This window comes from Rousettus aegyptiacus, unplaced genomic scaffold, assembly GCF_014176215.1.
Source record: "Rousettus aegyptiacus isolate mRouAeg1 unplaced genomic scaffold, mRouAeg1.p scaffold_m13_p_3, whole genome shotgun sequence".
Lineage (NCBI taxonomy): Eukaryota > Metazoa > Chordata > Mammalia > Chiroptera > Pteropodidae > Rousettus > Rousettus aegyptiacus.
The window spans coordinates 103278811-103304447 of NW_023416306.1; the positions used below are offsets into that span (position 1 = coordinate 103278811).

General features: G+C 30.4%; 1 protein-coding gene and 1 pseudogene across 9 annotated transcripts in view; one reads left to right on the forward strand and one right to left on the reverse strand.

Annotated features, from left to right (window-relative positions):
* NOVA1 (NOVA alternative splicing regulator 1) overlaps positions 1 to 25637 on the forward strand; it is a 138911-nt gene that overhangs the window by 106322 nt on the left and 6952 nt on the right. For 6 of the 9 annotated variants that reach the window (XM_036217887.1, XM_016150302.2, XM_036217890.1 and 3 more), the window contains one exon: positions 7205 to 7276. The exons of the other annotated variants lie outside the window; for them this stretch is intronic. In XM_036217887.1, the coding sequence (XP_036073780.1) occupies positions 7205 to 7276 (72 nt within the window). The remainder of the gene's footprint in view (positions 1 to 7204; positions 7277 to 25637) is intronic. 9 annotated transcript variants of the gene reach the window in all.
* LOC118600758 lies at positions 15071 to 15192 on the reverse strand (annotated as a pseudogene).

The following is a 25637-nucleotide window of genomic DNA, read 5'->3' on the forward strand; positions in this document are numbered from 1 at the left end:
ACAGTTCTAAACAAATAAAAAACTTGATTTAAAAGTTATAATTTTGCACCATCAATTATGAGCTTTTAATAAAATACTATATTCTGAATTATGTACTCTAGATTACATTTAGTTGGTAGCCGAATAAATTGCATGAACCACCATATTCTGCCCAAATAAAACTTACCTTTACTGACTAAATCAATTGTCAAGAATAGTTTCTTAGGAAAGTAGTACATACTGGTCTTGTAAATCTTTCACATAGTAAAATGATGAAATCTAGTATGACAGCCTTACATCCAACTTCAGATATTATCTGTTGTGAAATATTCAATTCTTAATTCTCAAATATTTGTTTTTAATTTAAATCAAATGTTTATTTGCTGGTACAGAGGGACTCTAATATTTTATATATTCAAAATGATAATTATAATATTTGTTGAATAATCAAAATATTATAGGTTTTGTTCTATAATCTTAACATCAGGGGACTATCATGAGGGAGGGACACAATACCATTGTGTTTACTTTACAAGGCAGTATACTGAGAAACAGATATGCAACAAGAGCCAGTAAACAAAAATTAAACATTAATTTCAACATGGAACATACTGTTTCTTATTTTTAGGACACACAAAACATAGACATTCAACAGTCTTCAAATAATTTAGACCTTGTTTGCCTAGAAGCTCTGAACTCATTCCTGGAGCACTTCTTAGCCCAGATTTTTTGGTAGATATTTTTTCATTTCTATCTTTTTATGTTTTGAGCTTTATACTTCCTCCCCCCTGCCCAGGATTATTATAACTTTTCCTCTTGTAGTTAAATCCCTCGATTCTCCCTCTTAAGTGTGGTTGTTTATACATAATTAGCCAATATAATGAACCCCCAAACATAGTAGAAACCATAAAACAGTAATATAGTTAGCATTTATTAACTTCCTTTGTCTGTTACAGATTTTCAGCAACTTCTTTCCTTTTTGGCTCGTGTGTTTTTAAGAAAACCTACATTAAGAAATGGTAATAGGCACATAGAGAATTCTCTTGTATTTAGAAAAACAAATTAAGATGTCAAAAGTTTCATTTAGCCCAAGGAATTTTACTTTTGTCATGAAATATTAGCGAAATAGTACATAATTTGTTCATTATTCATTCGATCACGAATTTATTAAATGCCTTCTTAGTGAATTGCAAAATATATTAAATTATAGCCCTTGTTCTCTACAACTAGTTTGTGAGAGATCATAAATGCTTAATTTATAAAACTCTATTTTTATACCAAAAGTACAATATAAACATACTATAAAAGTTCAGGAGTGCGAAAGAAATGCAGGCTATTGGCATCTGAACCTTGAAGATTGTATAGGAATTGTCTAATTAGAGGAAAAGAAAGAAAAAAGCTTATTTTAGAAATGAAACCATGTGGATTTAAAGAAAAAATACCATAATTGTTGAATATGACAATAGAAGTGGAACATTTGTGTTGTAGTTGAGCAGAAATAATGTCAGGTAGGAATATCTGACTGAAAGACCTTCTATAAACTATGGATTCTTCTTAATATTCCTCCAAAGAGCCCTTTTAATTTCTCTGGAAGGTTATGAAAAAAAGGAGGTGCCTTTGCATTTTTTTTCTCTTCTGTGCTGAAAATTCAGGTAGAATCTTACAGTGCTTGTGGATATAGCTATTGGTAGGAGAAAACAAAAACTATGACAATTAGCCGACTGTTCTGCTATATAGATCTTTAGACTTGAAGGTTTGGAAGATAATATTTCTAAACCTTTTTTTATGTAACAGAAATCCAGGGGATATTAATCTTTGTCAAGCAAAAAAAAAAAAAAATTTTGTGATTAAGAATGAAAATTAGTAATACTGGTAATAATAGTAATATATATGGTACTCACTCTCTTTCTGTGCCAGCCATTGCGCTATGTACTTTACATATATTATCTATTTCATGCATCCTCACAGAAATGCTATGAGACAGATATTGACTAGTCCATGTTATACTTATGGAAGCTGGTACTCAGAGGAATTGAGTGACTTACTCAAGGAAATGTAAGTGATATTATCTTAACACAGGGCTGTATGGCCTCCAGGTTTGAGTTATGCTGATAAAACAAAATCCAGTAGATTTCTCTCTTGAAGGACTTTTCAAAGTCTTGAATAAGATTCTCTAAGAATAGAACTTCTTTTAAAATAGAATGTCTATCAGAGTGAAGCTAGGAGACTAGGCAAAATAAAAAGAGAGAGAGACTAGACAATATTTTATGGACAAGATGATAACATTTAATTTCTTTTTTGGTGGTGAAAGTTGAGACAAATGCATGAAATTGAAAGATATTTCAAAGTAAACTTTGTAAGCCTTTGAGACCAATTTGTTCTAGTTCCAAAAGGGTGAAGAAAGAATAAAAAAAATGACAATATATGGTTTCGAGCCTAGCGTAATGGCGAAGCCTGAAAGCAAACAAGTAGGTGAATTTTAGTCAGACACCTGTTTGTTTCAGGAAAGTTGAATTGTAAATAGTATGTTTTTTTTTCCTTTGATAGAAACATAAGTGAGAATCTAAAACTGAAAATATAGATACTTGATTGCAATAGAGGAGATAATTTTACTTGCACCTTCATAGTATGAGAGAATAAAAAACAAAGAAATGAACTAAAGAAAGTTTTCAGAAAAATTAAAGTGTGTAGAATCTGGAACAAGATTGCCAACGTTCAAATCCTGGCTCTTTAACTTACCAGCTGTGTACCTTTCAGCAATTCGTCTTGTTTCTCTATACTTCCACTTCTTTACCTATAACATGGGGATAGTATTATTTATCTATTTCATACAGATATTTTGAGTATTAACTTAGTAGAACTATACTTGGTTCCTAGTAAATATGCTTTATAAATCATAAAGATGAACGGGAAATCAGTAATCTTTCCTGTGAGAAAAAATAAGGAAAGTATGAGGAAAGATGCTAAAAAGAATCAAATACCCAAAGAAAAGTACAAAAGTAAAAAGTAACTATTTTTTTAAATAGGAATCATTGGTGATTTTAAAAGTTAATTTGAATCACATGGTGAGAGCAAAGTGATTGTTTCCTAATATTATTTCCTAAAGGTAAAGAGGCTGTTTAGTTAAAAAGAAAAAATGTTGTGAAGAGTGGGAAACTGCTGATTTGACATTTTGGGTATACAAAGGAGAAAAATATAAGTTAGATCAGAGAAGCTCACACAACCTTTGCTACTCAAAAGGGAATGGCTTATGTTAAAGAATAAAAAGGAACTTGAAAGGGCATAGAAATTAAGGATGAGGTTACTGAAGGAACAGGGTGACTCAGGAAAGGTGAAAAGATACAATTTAAAGTGTTAAGATCCTGGAGTATGAGGAGCAGGAGGTCCAAGTATGAAATCACAGTTTTGTCTACAATGAAAAGAATGAGAGCATGGGGGCAAAGAGTGGCTTGAGAAAGTTGGGATGAAGTCAGTTGTGGTATATAAGGAAGCTCATTCTGGGAAGTCATGATTTCTTTCAAGTGATAAAGAATATCATTTGAAAGTAAGATAAGATACATGTGATTGAATTGTTAAAAAGAAGGGTAAAATGTAGAATAGCAGTTATTAGAAAAATAAGCTATAGAATAAGAATAAATTATGAAAGACCTGTTGAAATTAGACAACGCATGTTTTAATTAGGGCCAAGACATTCAGGTAGTTCAGACATTATAGGAAGGGGTGGATACTAGTCAGGATGAAAAACCAAAGATGAAAATTACATATCTAAATATTTTATTCATTATTTTTTATAGGGCAGTATACAGATCTATTTAATAGAACTCAACACAGAGGTTTAGGAAGATGACTGCTTAAGTAGAATCACTCAGCTTTGATAGGTTTTAAATTACAGTTGAGATTTGTTGTTCATGCTGCTCTCACTATACCTATAAGTATCAGAGGTTCTGACAGCCTATTACCATAGATTTGCTTGAAGGTAAGCTATATTTATTATAGAGATTATTTATAGCAATATTCTCATCCAGCACACTGTCACTTGTTAACAAGAATGCATCTTAAAATTTGTATTTACTTTTTAATTTTTATTCCTAAAAGCCTAGTTACATCTACCTTTTAACTAAATACCTATTAACTCTTAAATTTTTAAAAACTATATTCTAAAGAATCTACTGTTTTAAAACTTAAAACACTTCAAATTTTTCTGCAATAATTTCAGCCTTTAATGTTTAAAGCAGAATTCTTGAACAGCCATTCAATTCATGTAAATAAAAATATTGTTTTTTATGTGAATGGTAAAATTGTGCTTTAAAAATGCACACTTCATACTCACTCTCTTGCTAAATGTTTTAAAAAAATTTAGAGGAGTGTGTCCTTTTAAATATTATTTATAACTAATATTTTAATATTGTTGCTACATGGAGATTTAGTTACATCTTCATGATATAATTCAGAAATTTTACTAAATGAATAATTTGTAATTTGAAACCACTAAACTTGAAATCTGTGTAGTAAATAGGAGTAAACATTTTGTTTATAAAATATGAGGGAAACAAACATTGTGCATTTAAATATTTCTTACGGATTTTTCTGTTCTACTTATCTGTGTGGACAGATAATATCTATCAAAACTGTTTTGTTAATTGATAGAGCCTTTTAAATTAAAGGCATTACTTTAATATATTTACATTTATCTGTGTATTAAAACGGTTTTTGCAACTAGTATTTTAAAAATGAACTGAAATACAAGCTTCCTGGAATCTATAAGTTAACTTGTAGAGGGAGGAGACTTTTGACTTTAAAAGTATCTATATGCAAATAGCTGGAAAATTCATCACATCTTTATTTCATTACATGTTCATTATTTTAGGAATTTAAACCAAGACAATATGTATAGAAACAATTTACTGTAATGTTTTGACAATCTTATTCCTTGAAGCCCAAACTTATATGATTTTCACTTGTTCATTTAAAATATTAAACTCTAATTTCTTATGATGTTTAATAACCAAATCTTTAATGAGTTTAAATATATTAACATTGTCTCAGAAGTTTAAAATTATTGTTTTTATTTCTGTGGGAAAGAAACAGCATTAGAATTACTAAGGGCAGTGTCGACGAATATGAGTTGTGCCAAATATCAATAATACGTGCCCAATATGTCGTATATATGCCAAGCAAAAAGAAAGGTATTGAATAAATTGATAGAAGATAATATTGTTCTGAGTGACTACGGATTCTCAGCCACTTGATATTACTACTTTTTCCACATAGTTACTTCTTTGTATATTTTAAGACTTTGTTGAGAATTCAAATCCAGAGCAAGGTGGATGTCATAGTGAGCCTGTGGTACTTTAGGGTGATTTTACCTTGATGGAAATAGAAGAGCCCAGTACACATACCTTGTGCTTCTGTAGGTTAATGAACTTGGATTCTAACCTATATTGGGAGAAATAAGTAATAGATTTATTTCACATATATTTAGTCAGCAACCTCATTATTAGTAAGATTAGTACAGAGCAGATTTTTAAATATATGCCAACTACTCACAAGAATTCTCTACAATAACAATTGTAACCAGAGATGGGAAAATGAAACCTTTACTGTTCAATTTATAGTACATATAGTAACATGAAGTCAACAGTGTATGTTCAGCATAGTATTACAAGGAAAAGAAAATATTAGGGCAATTTTTAATGAATGAAAATTATAGTCTCTTTTGAGAAACGATAGTTTATTACAAACAACAAAAACAAAGCATTTGAAGATTTTCCCTTTTTGTGTGTGTGGTTTTACTTCTGAATGTAGCTCCTTTCCCTCTTTTAAACATGATTTAACAAAAATCTTGGTATGTGTTTCAACACTAAGTCTAGTTTTTTTCAAAGTAGCTTTGGTTTTACCTTGAGACGTGGACTGTTTACAATATGATCTAATGTTAGAACCGACCTGGCTTCATTATTGGAGAACAGGGAGTTAAGGAGGAGTTTGTGAATTTATCCTCTCTTTCACTCCTAATTGTTTTTTCTACCCAGATGAGAACTTTTGAATCTTAAATGCACAAATATGACTACATTAAGTAATTTCACCTGCTTTTCCTGATACTGCTAAACCTTTAAAGTTATGCTTTTGCTCATATCTGAGTAATTTTGATGGAAATATAATAATATAATATAACTGTTCATACTGAATTGTGTTTATACTATAAAATTACCCTATTTCATCTATTAAGAAATATTATCTATTCAGGGTACTACGTAAGCAATGCTGCTTGCTGAGGGAAAATATACTTTTTTAAAAGAAAATTTTTTTTAACGTTTTACACTTTAAGGTTATCTTTTTAGACATGAGAAGTTTTTAAAATATTTTAATGAAGTAGTCAACAAGTATATTATGCTCTCATAAAACATTTATATGTAATGTATATGTGTGTTTAGAAGGAAAGTGAACAATTAATAAGATTCCTAATACTTTTGTGCTTATTTTTAACACAGGCTGATGATGCTACAATATATTATACCCTTCATCTATATTAAATTTTAGTGTTTAGCATAAATGATAGAAGTATTATGGCAATTTATTAAAATGCTATTAGTTACGTGTTTATTAATATGAAGTTAATGTTTACATTTTCAGACGGGCTCTAAATTTATTAAAAATTAATATTTTAGAAGAGAATGTGATATTAAGAACTCAGAACTGCAAATTTAATTGCTTTTAAATATGGATCCCTAAATTCATGTGGAATCAACTTGTTGGTGATGTTCAGCATATTAAGTAGGTGGATACTTTTATGCCAAAGTAAACTTCATTTCACCACTTCTTTCAATCCCCGACTGTATTCATTGATAGGAAAATGACTCTTTAAGTTTTATTCATTGAATTTCTTGACTTTTGTTTGACATCTCTTTTCACCCAAGAAAACAGAGGGAAAGAAAAGAGACTACTATTCATGAATATGGTCAGGATACCTTTAATACTCATGTGAATTTTTATCAGTCACCATCATGATTTCAAGTCATGAATTTATTTTTACATGCTTATGCATGCATATTTACATGCATTAGTTATTTAATTGATCTTAAATTCCATTAAATTTGAATGAATAGGAGAAAAAATTGTTCATAGGTTTTGTTCTCGTTATATTACATTTTATTTTATTTTGTTTTATTTAAATAATCAGTTTAAGGCTTATAAAGGTTGATTTGCTCCTGAACTGCTTTGTTCCCAGACATTGCCATCTTCCCCAACTACCACCAAGTCCTCTCCATCTGATCCCATGACCACCTCCAGAGCTAATCAGGTACAGTATCATCCTGTCATCTACACCATACTTTTCACGGGTGATTGCCTGCACACTGGAAAAAAAGATAATGGTGGGTTAAGGATGTATTCGTTCATTCACATATGTACACCATGATCAGATTCCAGATAACCTGAGAAAGAAATATCAATTATTTCTGAAAATTTATATGCATTTTTAACTTTAGATAACAAAAATATATGCAGATAGAAGACTACTAAATTTTGGATTTTCCCCTTAAAATAATGATGACTTTATGGAGTTCTGAGGATTATTTTTGAGTTTGTGTTTATAATATCCCTTATTGTTTCTTCCTAGGAGTCTTTGGTATATAAGTTCAGAATACATGTAAAAAACAAATGTATAAATGTGACTTATTGAGCAAAGGTATATCTTTAAAAGTGACTGCATTTTCATTTGTTTTGTTTTGTTTTGTTTTTATTTCAGACATTCCTTAATATGTAAACAGTTTTAAACTTTGGATGAAAAGCATTTCTAGAAATCTAAAAGTAACTGAAAATTGGTATTTATGATAATTTTGATGCTGTTTAACAACTGAGGAAATGGTATTTTCTTAGAATTTTAGTAACATTTTCTTTGCTGGAGTGGCAAACTGCAATTAGAAATAGATCTCATTAGTTTTATTTTATGATTGTTTTGGTACTGAATATTCATAGGTCATTCTTCAAAAATGTAGTTATTTTTGGCACATTTAAGAAAATCATCTAAAATATTTTATGTAATTCAGAGCCATATTGTACTTTAACTTCACAATTGTTGAAAAAATATATATTTATTAAAATGATTAAACACATTTTCATTTTGCCTGAGTTGAGCTTCATTTAGGTGAGAAATGTTATTTTCCTTAATATTTTCACTTTTTTACTAATACAGGATTTATGGGATTATTTAAATATTAAATAAAAGTTTACCTTTTAATATATTTTTCATAGAGTTGACTAATAAATCATTAACTTTGAATTATATTTGCTAAAATATTAACTGTGGCTTTTGCATATGATCTACCATAAGGCTATCAGAATTCTATTGCCCATTTATTGATCCTAATACTTTTGCAACCTAAGAAAAGTTAGGATGTTATTCTATAGAAGTTTGACTTTTATTATATAGCATTCCTTTCAGACTTTAAAAATTCTTTAAAATGCTCACAGGTTAACCCCAATAAATTGGTTTTAAAATTACACATCTCTAATGATGAAACCCAGCACTTTTCTTTGAAGGAAATGGTACTATATAAAGTGAGAACCAAACTTGTGTCATTGATGCCTGAAATTAAAAAGTGTATATACATTTTTACTTTATATACCTTATCTATTATATGAGCTTTAATTATATGACATAGAAAACAAATGGGAAAACAACTGACTTTATGTTTTTGATGTTTCTCTTATACTTCATTCTTTTTCAAACAAAAACAAGATAAATGAGTACCACTGCAATAAAAAACAAAACTTTTTCTTAACATATAAAGTAAAAATCCTGGCTCAAGAAAGAAAAAAGAATCTCAATAATTTTGTCTAGATTTGTATTTTATTTTATTTATTTTATATAAACATGTGAATTTATATACATGATTTTTTTAAAGGCTAATCATACGTTGAAGTTTACTAATGTATTTCTACCCTCAAGATATGTTACTACATCTGCCAAATCTAATACTTTTCTATTTAAAATAATAAGTTATTCGTGATTTTATACTCTTTCCACTATACTCAGTTATCTATATTAAATGTATTCTATTTATATTTGGTTGTCTTCTGTTCTTGTACAAATAAGCATAGTATCTTCTGGATAGCATGAAGTAAAATATAAAAGACGAACAAAACAGAATTCTTAAATTCATTGAAAGAATTATAGTCATCATCCATCTTGATGTTATTAGTAATTATTTTATTCCCTATACTATTTCCCAATAGTCTATTCATGTAAGATAGACGGTCATTTGGTTCTTCTTGTTCGTCCAGATTTTAAATAACTCACAGTCATTTCTTGTATATAGTCCTAATTAAATCAACATCACTACTGTATTGACAGATCTGTAAGGGTAACCAAGATAGAAAAATGAGTTCTAATATAATAATCTTAAACTCTCCATAATTAAAATAGACTTTTAAACCTATACGAAAATAATTTTGTTACTGTTTAAGTTTGCTTTATTCTTAGTAATTTATTAGCAAGTATGTCCCCAATTTTATAATTGAAAGAAATGTTACAAAAAAATTTTTATTATTATACGTGTGTCCCAATTAATATGATACATCCTGCCGTTAAAAGTATCAACATTTTCCATGCAAATTTTTGTAAACCAATGTAAAATCCAGACAACTATTTTTGTCATTTTCATCAATAACTAAATGAGTTATGATTGAGTTCTAATTCCAGAATAGTTTGATTGTATAATGTGATAAAAAGAAATAAGGGGCTGTTAGTGTTCAGAAAACCCCAAAATTAAAAGCACAGAAAATACATCAAAGAGGAAGTTTATCTGCAGTTTCCACATTTAAAAAACTTTTTCTGTTTTTTTTTTTTTAAATGACTGTATGTTTCAGTACATAATGAATTTTACTTTCCTACCCTCATTTTTCTATAGTTCAAAGTGTTTCCACAGGTCAGTCTGACAGACTGTAAATACAAGGTTGTGGCTCTATAATAATTTACTCCCGGAAATTGAAAGGCTATCATAATGAAAGCCAAAACTCAAGACTGGAGCCAAATTGCTGTGATCACATCCTTGTTACGCCTTGCTGCGTAAATTGGGCCTCAGTTTCCCGTTTTTAAAATTTGGGTAATAGCACTGCATAGGGTTGAAGTAAGAAATAAATTCATTAACTATTAAAACTGTATAATTTCTAGAATGTAGTAGTATTCACCATTTTAAGTTAGGTTATATTTATTTTATTTTTTCTGAAATATCTTTCAAATAGTAATGAAAAAGAACAACTATCCTTTAAGATGATAAAGGATATAGCATACAGCATATTAAAACTGAGTTTTATCTTTAAGGAAAAATTCTAAGATAGGAGTATTGCTGCTTTTTCAACTCTAATCAAAGTCTCTGTTCTTTTTAAGATAGATTCCAATTATTTTTTTCTCTAGCAAAAATACTGTTACTTGTCGTTTAATTAATCAAATTGCTCTTATTTCCCTTTGAGAAAAAAAGTAGGGCTAATAGTTTTACAAAATATGGTTTTTTTTGATTTGCATATTATAAGATGCAAGTTTGACATTTTTTACATATGGTATTTTAAATATGAAGCAAATGTAAAGATATAAGTAGATTATTTAAGCAATATGTTTAAACTTAACAAAAAGAGAGTCAGAGTCAGTTGGTTTAAACAGTTCTAAGTTGTTGATAATAAATTTTTCAGTCATTTCAAGATTCAGCAAAATGGTTTAATTATCAGTTAATGGTGCTAAAAACTAAATTTCAGCCTTATTTTTTGGTTCCTGGTTTTTGCTCTCCCGGGATTCTTCTCAAATTTCAGGAAAAGATAAAAGGAGTAATTTCAGAAATATTCACTTTATTGACAATTATTTATGTACTGATAAATTTAAAATTATAAATCAAAATATATAACAAATGAAAAATAGGTAACTATAACACCGTGGTTATAGTAATAGAAAAACACAAATAAAAGTCCTTTATCTCACTTTAAATTCATGACCACAAGATCTCAAATGAGCCCTTAACTCTGTTAGACAATCATAAGCCTTTTTTACGCTTTTACTCTTTAGCCATTTTTACTCATTTTTTACTCTTTAGATGACTATTTCATAAGTTCTCTTTCAAGCTCTGCATTAGTTTTCTGTTGCTGTGTATCAGATTACCACAAAATTAGTGGCTTAAACATCATATATTTATTATCTCGAAGTTTCCTTGGGTCAGCAGTCTGGGCACTTCTTAGCTGAGTCTTCTGCTCGTGGTTTCACAAGACTGCAATCAGAGCATTGGCTGGGTGCATTCTTATCTAGAGGCTTGACTAGAGACAATCCTCTTTTAAATCTGTCCAGGTTAATAGCAACATTCCATTCCTTGCAGCTGTATATAAGAGCCTGTCTTACTGGCTGTAGGCAAGAGGAAGCCCTCAGATTCTAGAGGCTGCCCAAGTTCCCTGCCATGTGAACCCTCTCTACAGACACTTAACAGCATTGCTGTTTGCTTCTTGCAAAGCCACTAGATCTCCTTTCAGTGTGTTGCTAGCAAGATGGAGTCTTATATGTTGAACCCAGTCTCAGAGGTGACTTCTCACCTCCTTTGCCATGCAATATAACTTAATCACAGTAATGACATTCCATTCCTTGCCATATTCTCTTGGTTAGCATCAAGTCAAAATTTATACCCACACTCAAAAGAAGGGTATCATACAAGGTGTTACACCAAGGGGGCAGAGGTCATGGAGCCATCTAAGACTTGTTCCTACCACAACTCCCCATTATCTCTTGCTCCTTCCTCACTCTCAGATTTTGACCTTAATTATTCCTACTTTATGGAGAAAAATGAAGCAATGAAAAAACTAAAAACTTCATAAACTTATATCAACATATGTACTTAATCAGCCAGCATTTACACCCACGTATTCTACCTTCTCACCTATTACCATAGATGAACTTTCCCTGCTCTAATCAAAAACTGGTAATTTCAGTTGTACATTAAACCTCATCTTTTTCCTTTTGCTCAAAGACATCCCTTCAGCAGTTCTATTTTCTCTATCCTTTTTCTGTCAAGTTTTTTTTTTTTAATCTCTGTGGGATCATTCCCATCAGCATACATATGTTTATTTTTTTCTCCCATCTGAAAAGACAAAACAAAACCTTTTAATCTCACTTCCCCTACTCATTAATGCCTTATTTTTTTTACACTCCTTTGTAGCAAAACTCACAAAAGTATTGTCTCTACCCTCTTCCAGTTTCTACTCTAGTCAGGTTTTTGCCTCCACCATTCCACCAAAACTGTTTTTCCACGGACATCAATGATGATCACATTACTAATTACAATTGTCTGTTCTTAATCCACGTGTAACTTGACCTATCAACTGTATTTGTCAAAATTTATCACTTCTAATTCCTTGGTGTCCTTATTTTACTTGGCTTCCAGGATACTGCACACTCTCGATACAGGAAAAATCCTGTATCATGCTTCATCTCAGAATCCTTTGCTAGTTCTTCCCCTCATCCTACTTGATGGAGTGCTCCAGGCTTTAATACTTGAGACTTCTGGGTTTATACTTTTCTTTCTCTTCATTTAGCACCTCGGCTTTTATACACTGACATATGCAAAATTTATATCTCCAGTGAGAGACAGGTTTACTATGGACTAATGGATCTTATGCCTTAGGATTTCTCACCTGCACTGGCTTATTGCAAAGCCCTGTGCCTCGTTTTCTGTACTTCCCTAAGATGTCCCCTAGTAGTGTGTAATAATCAGGCCCCACATAACTGGGGTTTACAAGTAGAAGAGGTAATGAATGTGGCCCTTTCCACTTTCATTTAATTTTCTACCACTTCCCTCCTCATTCACTCTGCTGCAGCCAAATTGACCTGTTTGCTTTCCCTTGCAGACTTTAGGTGTGCTCTTGCCTCAGTATTTTGCTCTTGTTTTTCTCTCAGCATGAAATTCTCTTCTTTCAGAGTTCTACTTGGCTAACATCTCCATAGCTTCAAGTCTTTATTCAGAATTCACCTCCTCAATAAGGTTTAGTTGACTACCCTTTTTAAAATTGCAACCTGACCTCCCCTCATCTCAGTACTCCTCATTCCTTTTATTTTGCTATATTTTTACCATTGCCTCCTAAAATACTATATACTTTGCTTATTATCATATTTATTATGTATTGTCTGTCTCGCTGTATTAGAAAGGAAGTTGCATGAGAACAGGGATCTTTGTTTTATTCTCTAATGTATCAGAAGCACTGACCTGGAGCATAATAGGTACTCAATAAATATTTGTTGAATGACTAATATTATTAGAAGAATAAGCTTACGATCTGTGTACTTAAAACTCATATTTTTATTTTTGAAAATCCTTTCAAATGAAATTTTGCACAGAAGTTCTCTAAAAATGTAAACCAACTGGAAAAAGAATAATTTTGATTGAATCGATAAGTTATGTTACTGGGACATGGCCTTCTTTGTTATACTTCTATTTTACTTCTTGTAGTACTCAGAGTACAGTTTTAAGACCAGTCAGGCTCTTATCTCAAGTATCATCATAATTATCCAACAGAATATTGAAATTAATTTTCATTTTCTTCAGTGTATGTGTGCGAGGTGTGTGTGGGGGGGGTGGGTGGTGTGTGTGTGTGTATGTGTGATGTCAGGATAGTTTCCTTTAGATGTGTATTTAAGAAAGTTCTAGAAAAATAGTGAAATTCAAATGCTCTTTTTAAATGATTGACTTTATTATAAGCAATAGATTTTATGTACTTTGCTTACCATTAAGATATACCTTATAAAATTGTTGCTAATAAAATGAATTAAAAAAACAAATAATCTATATTAAGAGAACTTACAGTTTTCATATAAGGACATAAAACATTCCCTTAATAAATAGACTTAGGTCAACTTTGGAAGGGAAGATTTAATATCATAAAAGTATCAATTCCTTTTAATTAAAATTAATTTATTGTATTCTAATTTTCTTCCAAATTTTTTCTGGTTTTCTGCAAGAGAGAAACAAGACAAAATGATTTAATAGTGAGACAAAATAAGTGCCTGAGAATTATGATATGATTGATAAAAGGATAATATTTGTGTGGGATGATATATTTCACTCAGTATTAAAGTTTACTGTAAAGCTATCATAATAAAAGCATGTGATAGTAACAGACAGATATAATGGTCACTGAAACATAATATAGATTTCAGAAGTAAATACACATATGGGAACTTACTGTATTTTATCATACACTAAAAATGGTAGTATAACTTCAGAATTAAGACAACTGTGATCTCAAGCCATAATTCCGGACTTTAAATCTAATCTTTACCAGTTTCTAATTTTCTGATTTGAGGAAATATCCTTAACTTTGCCATGTGTGTTTTCTCATGGTAAAATGTGAATAATAACAGCGCTCACTTCATAGAGTTGTCATGTTTCTTAAATGAATAAATACATGAGAAGCATTTAGAATACTGACTAGTGCAGAGTAATATTTAAGTGTCATTTAAATTCATTTTAGGAAATGATGTTTTATCTAATAAATGGTGCTGACATACTTGACTGTCCACCTGAAAAAAAATAAATTTATACCTTCACCCTATACATTATATGAAAATAAATCTCAGTGTATTCAAGATTGAAACTGTATGACTAGTTGATGAAGTTATAATGTGTGAAATCAAGTTGAGGATGACTTACTTAAGGAAGACGGAAACCCAAAACATAAAGGAATAGGTTAAAATAGTTGAGTGCATAAATATTTTATTTTTCGATATAGTGGAATACACCATTAATAAGCAGAAGATGACAATATCCTTGGAAAAACTGTTTTAAACAGATATGACAATGAATTACTAAATCTACAGAGAACTCGATTGATATGAAAAAAAGGAAAAAATAAGTAAAGATTATATGAATCAACATCATGAAATTATATTTTTTTAGCACATAGAAAAAATTTTGTGTGTGTATATAATACATATATATCATGAATGCAAAAATTTTTATTTTTATTTATTGTTTTTAGGAGAGGCAACCCTTGGTTGACCTCACAGATTGCAAGGACCTTGTCATCTTACAATTCCTCATTTTTATTTTATTTTTTTTATTTTTTACACCAACAGTACCTGGTCTTCCTAGGTGATCTCCCATCCAAGTACTAATCAGGCCCAACCTTGCTTAGCAGCTTCGGAGATCAGACGGGATCAGGCTTGTTCAGGGTAGCATGACCGTAGACACAAATGCAAAAATTAATCTGTGTGTGTTTCTAAAGTGCTGGCAGAGATATAGAAAATAACCATTCTTATACAATGTTGATATAAGAAATGCTATAACATAGCTTTTGAGAATCTATCTAGTAAAACTTAATGCACAAACATATAAGAATGTAGAGACAAGAATGTATATTGCAGTGTTATTTAGAGGGATGAAAGTTGGAAAACAACCTGACCTCTAACAGGAGCATGGCTGAATAAATTATGGTATGCAGAATATTATGCAGTGAAGCTATTAAAAGTAATGAGTTAGAGCCACATAAATTAGCCTAGAATAGTGTTTGCAATATATTAACTTAAGAAAATTAAGTTGCTAACAAATGGCCCTATTTTTAATAGTCAAAAAACATCTTGTGCTCATGTATCATCAGGGTGATGGCAAGGAATATGAACTTCATTAAATTTTTTTTAATATATTTTTTTAAATGTTAACAAAGAAACTATAAAACAAGATAGAAAAAATAATGACTTCAGTTATGCTATATGCTATGTTCTAAGGAATATAAAATGGGAATTTCCCAAAAGATTGGGAAAGATTGGACTGTCTTTGTTATATATCTGTTTGGGAAGTTCGATTCTCATTTCCTAGTTGTGAGATGCTTTATTGAGGAGATTCAAAAAGGTTCAAAAGAGAGAGGCTTCAGGCCTAGAAATAGCACTTATTAATAGACAAAGGAAATGGCAGTTGTTTCATATTTTAAAATTATACCAAATTAAATGGTTGTGTAATATTTGTAATTTTTTTCTACATTTTTCTTAATATATCAATAGTTCTCAATCCTAGCTTCACATCAGAATTACCTATGGAGATTCTTATTTATAGGTCAAGGATGAGATTAGGCATCTGTATTAGAGAAATGTTTCCTGAAGCCTTTTAAGATGTGTTGGGGAACAAAATTTCCTTTATGAAAAGTGCACATTAGTAAAGGTTTACTAATTAATACAGTTTAAATCTGTGGAATCTCGTACAAAGGATGATTATCTTTTCAGATAGCATTACTAATCTTTTGACTATTATCAAATACAGTTAGAGTTCCCTAATCTTGGAGATCTTTATGTGTAGATTACATTAGTATTTGTTAAGATTGTTTAGCAATAATCGTGCCAAAAATTGTGGGAAAGTATTAAATGAGTGCTTCCTAACCATATTCATTCCATTGCAAACATCTCAGTTTGTTAATGTGCTGCGCTGTGTAGATGGTGTGACCTTCATACCCAGTGAGGGGAATCAGAGGATCTCCCTAAGGGCAAGTTAAGAATTACAGCTGAAAGCAGCATGCCATTAATATTTTCAGGTTAGAATTATAACACACCATTTGGTGAATACCAGGTTTTGTGATCTTAAAAGTCCCTTTTAAAGGTATGATTTCATATGAAGATATGTTTATGGAAAACCTGGGACTTTTCAAGTTTCGGTTGAAGAAAGTAGTACACTGCAGGGGAAAGGAGTTTATGAAACAGTCGCTCTGTAATGTTACTTATTTTAAACCCCAAATATGGCTCAGGCATTTGGTAAAAATGCATAGAATGCCATGTCTAGTTTTGGCTGTTAAGTAGGCAGATTTGCATAGTTTTGTCTCTCTGAACTACCTGGTAGGTAAAGGCGATTGGTTTGTTTCTTCAACGTTCTCCCTTTAATCAATAGCTGTGGTAGTTCTTAGAAAGAGCATAGTCTCAAGACAGAACATTATACCTGCTTTTATATAACCAAAGCACTTAATGCCTGTTTACTCCAGAACACATACTAGTCGCCTTGCTCTGTGCATGTATACAGTTCAATAGAATTGTTTTTACCTTTCAAATAAAGCCATATGAAATGGAAAGTACCTAAAGTAGGAAAAATTGGATAGTTATTGTTTATTTTCAGAATTTTTATTTGCTTTTAAAAACATTTAGAAATAAGAATGTCTTTGCATATTTGCTTGGGTAAGATGAGTTGTGCCAGATTAGGGAGTTTGATTCTTGCTCACTATAGAATAAACAATTGCTGCTTCTTGTTGGGTTTTGTAAATTTTTATCTTTGATTCAGGAATATTCCAAGAGATAATAAATTGATATTTTTCATCTTTTCTTCTGAACTTAATACCTTATAATTCATTTTATTGGTGTTTGATTTAGCTATTTTTTCCTTCAATTAGATAAAACGGTCCTTAAATTACTCTTTAAAAATATTTTTGAAAAATAAACGTCCTATTTCATTGACATTTTCACGTAAGCTTCAGGAGAGTGAGAGCTTACCTTTCTTATTTACCTCTGTATTCCTAGCATCTGAAGCAGTACCTGGCACGTGGTAGGTACTCAATAAATATTTACACAATGAATACCAGAAATGTACTAAATTTATTTTAAATGAATTGTTTATTCTAATTTTGCAGGATTTATTTATTCAGCAGCCTAATTTTGGGATAATTTTTCCATTTCCTTTTGTTATATGGCTTTTAAGAAATAAAATAATTTATATAAGAATAAAAAGCTTATTTGAAATCCCATCTCTATTATTCCTTTTATTTCAGTTTTACCTACATATAATTTTACACTGTTTAATTTAACCTCTACATATTTTTATATATATTTAAATTTTGCATTGATATTTTTCCACATTCCATAAATTTTCTAATTTCTATTTTAGAATTTATAATTTTATATTTTAATAATTTTATAACATTAGTTTTCATAGAGTGTACAGTGTTCTGTACATGTAATATTTTCATGTTTAGGTTGATTTCTCAGAAGGATTACAAGAAAGAAACTAAGTTAAAGATTATGCTCTTTTTATAACTTTGTGTATACTACAGTGCAATTTTCAAAAAGCAGTATATACTGCCACAAATATTCTTTAAAAGGAAGAGATGAATAGTTAAGCCATTCTTTCATCTACATTTGGTTGACTTTTTTTTTAGTGATTAATTTTGCTGCTCTACTTTGAAGATCTCTCATTATTTTAGAAGTTAAACATTTTCTCATTCTACACAGCACTTTACTGTTCACTATTTAATGAATTGTTTGTTCACTATTACCTTCCTCTAGATTACTTTATCCATTCTTGTGGTTTTAAATACTATCTCTATGTTAACTCAAATTTCTCTTTTTCTTCAAACCCATAGTCAATCACTTATTTGACATCCTCACTTGGATGTCTGATAGGCATTTCAAAGTTAAAATATCCAAAATAAAATTCTTAATTCCTACTGTCATTATATTTCATCTCTTTTTCATCATCCACTTCAATGAAAACATCTCCTACTTTCATAGCTATTTTTCATTTTGTTGATTTTTCTATCTTTAAAATATTAAATTGAAAACATTAGTTTTCATGTAAAAACCTCAAGTACTTCAAACATTATTTTCCACTAATCAGAATTAAGAACTCTTAACATGTATCTTATTATGTATACCCTGAAAGAGATAAGAAGAGAGGGTTTAAAATAGTAATAATAATAATAGTAATAATAAAACTTTTTTGATAATTTGATATATGGATGATGACAAATAGGACTTTTAGAAATTTAACCTGAGTTTAGTAAAACCTGGTTTATTAACCATTTAGAAGACAGTACTCCAAATTATTTTCTTTTGTAAATAATAGACTGCCCTGTAATAGTTTATCATTTACAACCCTTATGGTTTCTTCATAATTACTTGACTTCTAGTAGTTTTCTTTTTTGATATAATGTCTAGCATGCTTATCATCTCAATATAACAGGAATGATTTGAAGTATTTTTTTTCTTCTTACCTATAAAGAATAGATTTTTCCTATTTTTCTTATTCCTAATTGAATCCCTCTGGAATGGAAGACAATATATCTTTAAAATATGCAGAAACCATCAAAAGAAAAAAAAAAACTTTGAATAATGCTTCAAGGGACAAAGCGAAAAAATGTTTTAAGGAAAAAAAAAAGTTAAACTTTATTTGCCTGTAAAATTTCATGAGGATTATCATTCATTTCCTCTGTTCTTTCGGAGACATAAAAAAAGAGGTATGCTGTCTGTCATTCTCTGTCATATTTTGCAGCCAGAGGGAAAAATAAGTGTAGCCCTTTTGAAAAAAATATAAAATGAAGTCCAGTGTTCACAAAACTTTTAAAGTCAATTATTTTGAGGTAAAGATTCAATTGCTTGTTGCAAGACAAGGAGTAAGAGATAATTGCACCAGTTATGAGGGTGATAATGAGTCAATAGACACTCATTTGAACCATCTTATTAATTAATTCAGTTCATCATTTAATCTAGTAAACACTAATTTATTTGAATTCTGGACTTTTAAATTAACCTGACCACATCTTTTATGGCTAAAGAAGCCTAGCTGCAAGCTTAGCGAGTAAGAAACTTCAAAATAATGTGGGAAAAATAATACATCAATGAAAGTTAATTTATTGTAATATTGACTATTTAAATGATCATAAATCTGTTATTGACTTAAGTAATCTTATAAGAGTAAAACATCTGTACACTTCTTGTATATGTCAGTCTGATTGCAGTGTAATCATTGAATTTTATATTTTAGAAATGATAAACTTTTTTTGTTTTAAGAACCCAAAATTGTATTTTACACACACACCTGCATGGCCATGATGAAATCTTTCAGACATTTTATTATTTAGTTATTATACAAATCAACATTTTATTTTTTGGCTTTATTTTTTAAACCATTATCCGATTGATAATTTCAACCAAATACAGATAGGAAATGCAAAATTAAATAAGATACTAGTATTCAGGAAAATAAAATTTTTAAGAGATAAATATCTGTTGCACTCTAATATAAGCCAGCATAGTATAAGTTACATAATAAGAAATGTAGAAAAGTATTCTGACACTTCTGGTTTTAGGGAACCAAGTCTGAGTTGACATGCATATTGTACTTGAACTGCTCTTGCAAGACATAAGATTTCAGAAGTCAAAAGTGTATGAATTTTAAGGGGAAGAACAGTGTGGAAATAGAGGTAACATTTCAATCAATTGGAATAAATAAACAAAGGAAAAATGACTAGTGTAGACTATATTTAGGAACTAGCAGGTAAAGTGAATTCAGCTTAGGATACTAGTCCTAGAAGATGCAGCTGAGAAGACAAGTTGAGGACATGATATAGAGTATTTGGAATGTCTACATAAGGAGTCTAGATAATTTCAGTAGGTAATTTAAGGGGAGTGTCACTAAAGGCTGTTGAGTAGAGTTTTTTCATAATGATAAAATAAAAACTCATCCACCATCTTATCAAGCTGTCTGATTTTATAGATATGAAACTGAAAGGATTTGAAAAAGGTCACACAGTAGAGCCAGCCAAAAGCCCGTATCTCCTAACCGCCAATTCTAGATTCTTGTTATTATATCACATATTGCTTTAGATAGGACAAAATAGTCAAATTGGGCAAGAAGCATTTCAGGGAGGAAAGAGATCGACACTGCAAAACAGGATATAAAAATCTAGGGAGCAAAAGAAGGCACAGATAGCTCCCAGGTTTAAAACCTGGTGTTGGCAGTGGGTGAGGGGTAAGGATATATGAGAAAAGGCAGCATGGTATTTTATGATAGATACTAGACATGCTTAAGAAAACTATACTGCCTTTGATTTAGTTATCAAAAGCAGGGAGATTTAACAAACTAGTAGAAGAGTTGCCTTTTTATTCTTCCTGGCTACTTGTATTCATAAAACTCTGTGTACATATTTTGTCAGATCAGTACTTTTCAGGAAGGCAGGTATGTATATAAAACCTGTAATCAAAACACACATTTTTTTCCAATTTGCTTTGGTCGGTAGTTAATATAGAGCTCTCAAAAATGACACAAGCATTTCCATTGGTTACCACTAAATGGTACCTCAGTAGCCTAAGGTGTAATACATTAGGGAAATGAAAGAGATTTCCCCTGTTAGATCATAAAGGGTGTATCTTAGTAGAAGATAAATTAAGTATTCCACTTGTGTCTCTTTACCAGAGCTCCGGCATCTTGACTTATAGAGCATCAAGATATGCAATAAAGTGTCATCATTTCTTTTGAATAGGCAAACAATACATGACATAACAAGAACATAAAAATATTTTTAAAGATACTGTTTGGTCAGTGACGGATTATAGAAATCCATCTCAAAGTGCTTTAAACAAGAAAGGGAGTTAATATTGATTCTGTACTGGCTTTAGACATGGTTAAAATCAGATGCCAAAATTCTGTCAGAAAACTCTCTCCATTTCTGGAGTCTTTTTTAAATCTAGGTTAATGTTATTTTCAGTCATATTCTTTCCTTTTCCATGTGGCGACAAGATAGTCACTAGTAATATTAGGCTTCTGTTCTACTAGATTAGAAACACAAGTTTCTCCACCCTAACAGTTTCACCAGATTTTCAGTCTAACTCTTACTGGAGCATCCTATGTGTGTACTCAATCCCAAATCGGCAGCTAGCTGAATGAATGAATGAATGAATGAAATGACAGGAGCCTATTGTTGATGGCAATTGCTTTATAAATGCAAGGCCATACATATGTAGATTATATTATGGCAGCCCTAATAAAATAGTCCATACTATTAATCAAGATATTTTTAAATTATAACGGTACTGGTTTTGCATTTATTTTGAGGCATGGCTTTCTGAAATAGTTCAGTAATATTCCTGCCATGATGATAAAGAATTTGATGCCTATAAACACTCTCATACCTTGATAAGACCATAATGAGTTGGAGTTCTGATTTGGCAAAGGAGTAAATTTGTCTTAAAGTTTATTTTTAATCAGAAAGATCAATATTAAAACCTACCTATTAGATTTTTAAAAATATTTTTCATAGTATTGCCATAGAGATTCTCCTTTTGTAGTTGCAGATCATCACTACTGAAATGGGTTTAAGTTTAACAGGAACTTTCCAGCACAGAGATAACAGAGCAAGCTGTGGGAATGTCTGATAGTGAAGAATAGGATATTGATAGTACAGAAATGTGAAAGACGTTTAGATAAATCTGATCATCATTTCTCAAAGATTCTTACCCTTCTCCTTCCAGTTAGGCTTTGTGTCTTGTTTGTATCCTTTATATACTTCTGTACTAACACTTTTAAGACTTTCCTGCACTGATACATTTATACATGTTTTCTACAACTAATCTAGAAGAAGTTCCTTAAAGGCATATGTATCATATGTGTATCCTTTATCTCAAGCTCCCAACACGGGAGGGTCTGGGCCACTCAGTAAACATTCCAGGAAAGATTGGCTGGATTGTAGCAAATGTAGAATGTAGCTTTGAAGGGAAAACTGATTTGTAACTGTCAAGAACATACCTGATTTAGTTGATACATGTTAAATCAAGTAATGTGTATGCTGCTTAAGACCTAGTTATTTTTTCCTCTCATTTTTTTAGAAATAAGAATATGTATATTTGTGTCAGTGTGTTAACAGACTTCACCAATGAAAATGAAGCCATACATATGATTAAAATTTACTATTTATAATTTCAGTGAGGGATGCACTGTCAACATGCAGACTTTTCCTTTAGTAAATGCTCGGTTCCTATATCTAAGTAGTAAGTAAATAGGCCATCTTACATAAGTCTTCGCTCTCCTTTTCTCCCTCAACTACCCTCCCATCCCAGTATTCAATTGTCTGCCATCTCTAAGTTTCCACACTGGTGTCTACTCTCACTACTCTCTCTGAGATATTATGCAAATGGATTGATTTTTCTTTTGGTTTCAACATCTTTTTAGAGGGTCTGTTGCCTGTCTGTTCATATTAGATTACTATGAAGTGTGCAAATAGATATGGATGTTTTTAAATTCTTCAAAGAAAAAAGATTATGTCAAAAATAAAAATTGGGTGACGTATTCCTTGGCTAGGCTATTAAATATTTATATTTATTAAATTTTAGAATTTAATAACTACGTTTATTTATATTTAAATTTAATCTCTAAGATGAGTGATCTTTTGCAGAGTTATTACTATGTAAAGTTAGGAAATGCTACATATTATAATATTAATGTGCAATCATTAATATCTTCTCTTAAATTATAACATACCTTTAGTTCTATGTCAACAAATGCCAGTCATACCAACAGATTTTGGGAGCCACATCAGTATTGATAAAACAACAGTGATAACTGACACTATTTTATATAACATTATTTCAAATAGTTAAAACTAAAATCCAGGGAATAGTACTTACTACATAAAGACATCTTTGATATTAAGATAGATGATATGGTGTAAGTCTTTAATTTGCAAAGATGGATTTGTCGAAGATGTTTACTTTTATGAAAAGTCCACACCATTTATGAACTATATATTATGTCAAATTTTTTTAATATTGAAAAGAAGGAAATATTATTAAAGAGAGAAAAAAAGTAAGTACTGTGCAATTATGTATTAGGCACAGGTTTGCAAGTTCTTTTGGAAGGATAGAACTTGTCTGAGGGTTCCAAAAAAAAGCTGGGGATGTAGTATGAGATCATTGTGCAGTGTAGTAGAAATTATCTCATATCTCATAGAAGCTTAAAGTGATTTAGAGTGGATGGTATAAAATTATATATTTCATTACTTTTTATTGATAGTCTATAGGCTACTTTTCATAATTAACCTTTTATGTGCTATTCTAGGTTGTAATCACAAAGGCATTTATTGAGCAAAACAACAGTGATATTAGAATTTAAAATAATTTAAGAGCAGCTCTTTTGAAACTCTTGGTTGATTAATATATTTTTCTTCCTAAAAATCATTTAAAAATACTATAGTTTTCCAATAGATAAATGTTTTCAATTATATTATATTGCAAAATTGTTCTGATTTTTAAAAGAAATATTTATAAAATATAATCTTTTAACATTCAGATATTTAAATTCTTAAAAGTAAATTTTCTCAATATTTCATGTGTGCAGGATAAAACGAAGATATTCAAATTAATCTTTATAGTTGGTGTAAGATGTAATCATGGTTTAACTTTCTAATTATAATACTGTAATATACTCAAGCGTTTCAGACTAATAATTTTCTACAAAAGTCTATGAAGAAAGTTAACACATTAAAAATGTATTTCTCAGTCTACTTGGAACTGAATGGATTTAATCAGTGGGAATATAAGGGATTTCTATGACATTCCTGAAAAAATAATTCTAGAAAATTAAGACTTTTTTCAAGAAAATGAAATGATTATGTAGACAAATCAGACTGAAACAAAATTCTACCATGACTATAAATTACATGTGTGTAAAGAAAAGTGCATATGTATGTGTGTATGCACATGTGCATAATACACGTAAATATGTTTATGAGTTTACCCAGTCTAGAATTTGAATTTATACTTTCACCATTTGCTGCCTTTAAGAGCATTTTGCCAAAAATGCATGGCTCTATTTCTTTAAAACATTCTTTGCCCAAATCTGTGTTTTAGAGGTAGCAGGACAATACTTGCTAAAAATTAGCTAATTAAATATCTCATAGACTATCTCAACTAAATTCCTGCTCAAAATCAACAGATGATTTCAGCCTGCCTATTTTAATGTCTACAATAGGGAATGCAGTTGCTTCAGTGCTTTGTCAGAGATGCACAACACTGTTTTTCATCTACCCAATGAGACATAAAATACTGCCATATGTATCTTTGTGCTACCAAAGTGCAATTTTAAATGTAACTATCTATATATTCATTTTAGAGGTTATGGAAGACACCATACTCATTTTATACTTTATCTTATAATAGATTTGATTGTAATTAAATAAATCAAAATATGCTGGGTTTTGTGGCTGGCTATTTCAATACAAATTTGCTAAAATACCTGTATTTTATATGGGTACATTGAATTGCTATAAGTACTCGTGTGCCTGCAGTAATTTTTCAGTAACCTTTGGTAATTTGGTTGTAAGCCCTATTCTTAAAAATGTAGCTATGACTGCCAAAAAGAGAAATATCTAGCTAATCAAAATAGTCATTTTACAAACTTAGATAGAATATCTAGGTAATATTCTCAAATAGCCTTAACCTACTTGGAATTTTTTATATTATTATTTAGAAATATTATTTTATAACATTATATGTGTGTATCAGTTTAGTTGAAAAACTAAAATACTATTATTTGATTGATCCCCATGTCTGAAAACATGTCATGAAACAAGGTTTTGAATAACAAAAATTCCTAGGTGACAAGGAACATGAAATTAATGTTTTGAAGGGGCCCAACCTAGAACTTACCGACTTTTTCTTTACTAACTTAGCTTTATAATCCTGCACTCTTTGTTTTAATATGTATCAGAGCAAAGGTATTCTTTAAGTCACAAGAGGTGAAGATTCATCAACAGCATTTTGATTTCGGGACTATATAAAAATCTTACCATCAATGTATAGTTATTATTCCCTATTTTGAAAACATACAAATTTCTTATAACTTCTACTGCAAAATGCACAAAGACTCATGGAGAAATTTCTAAGATTTTAAACT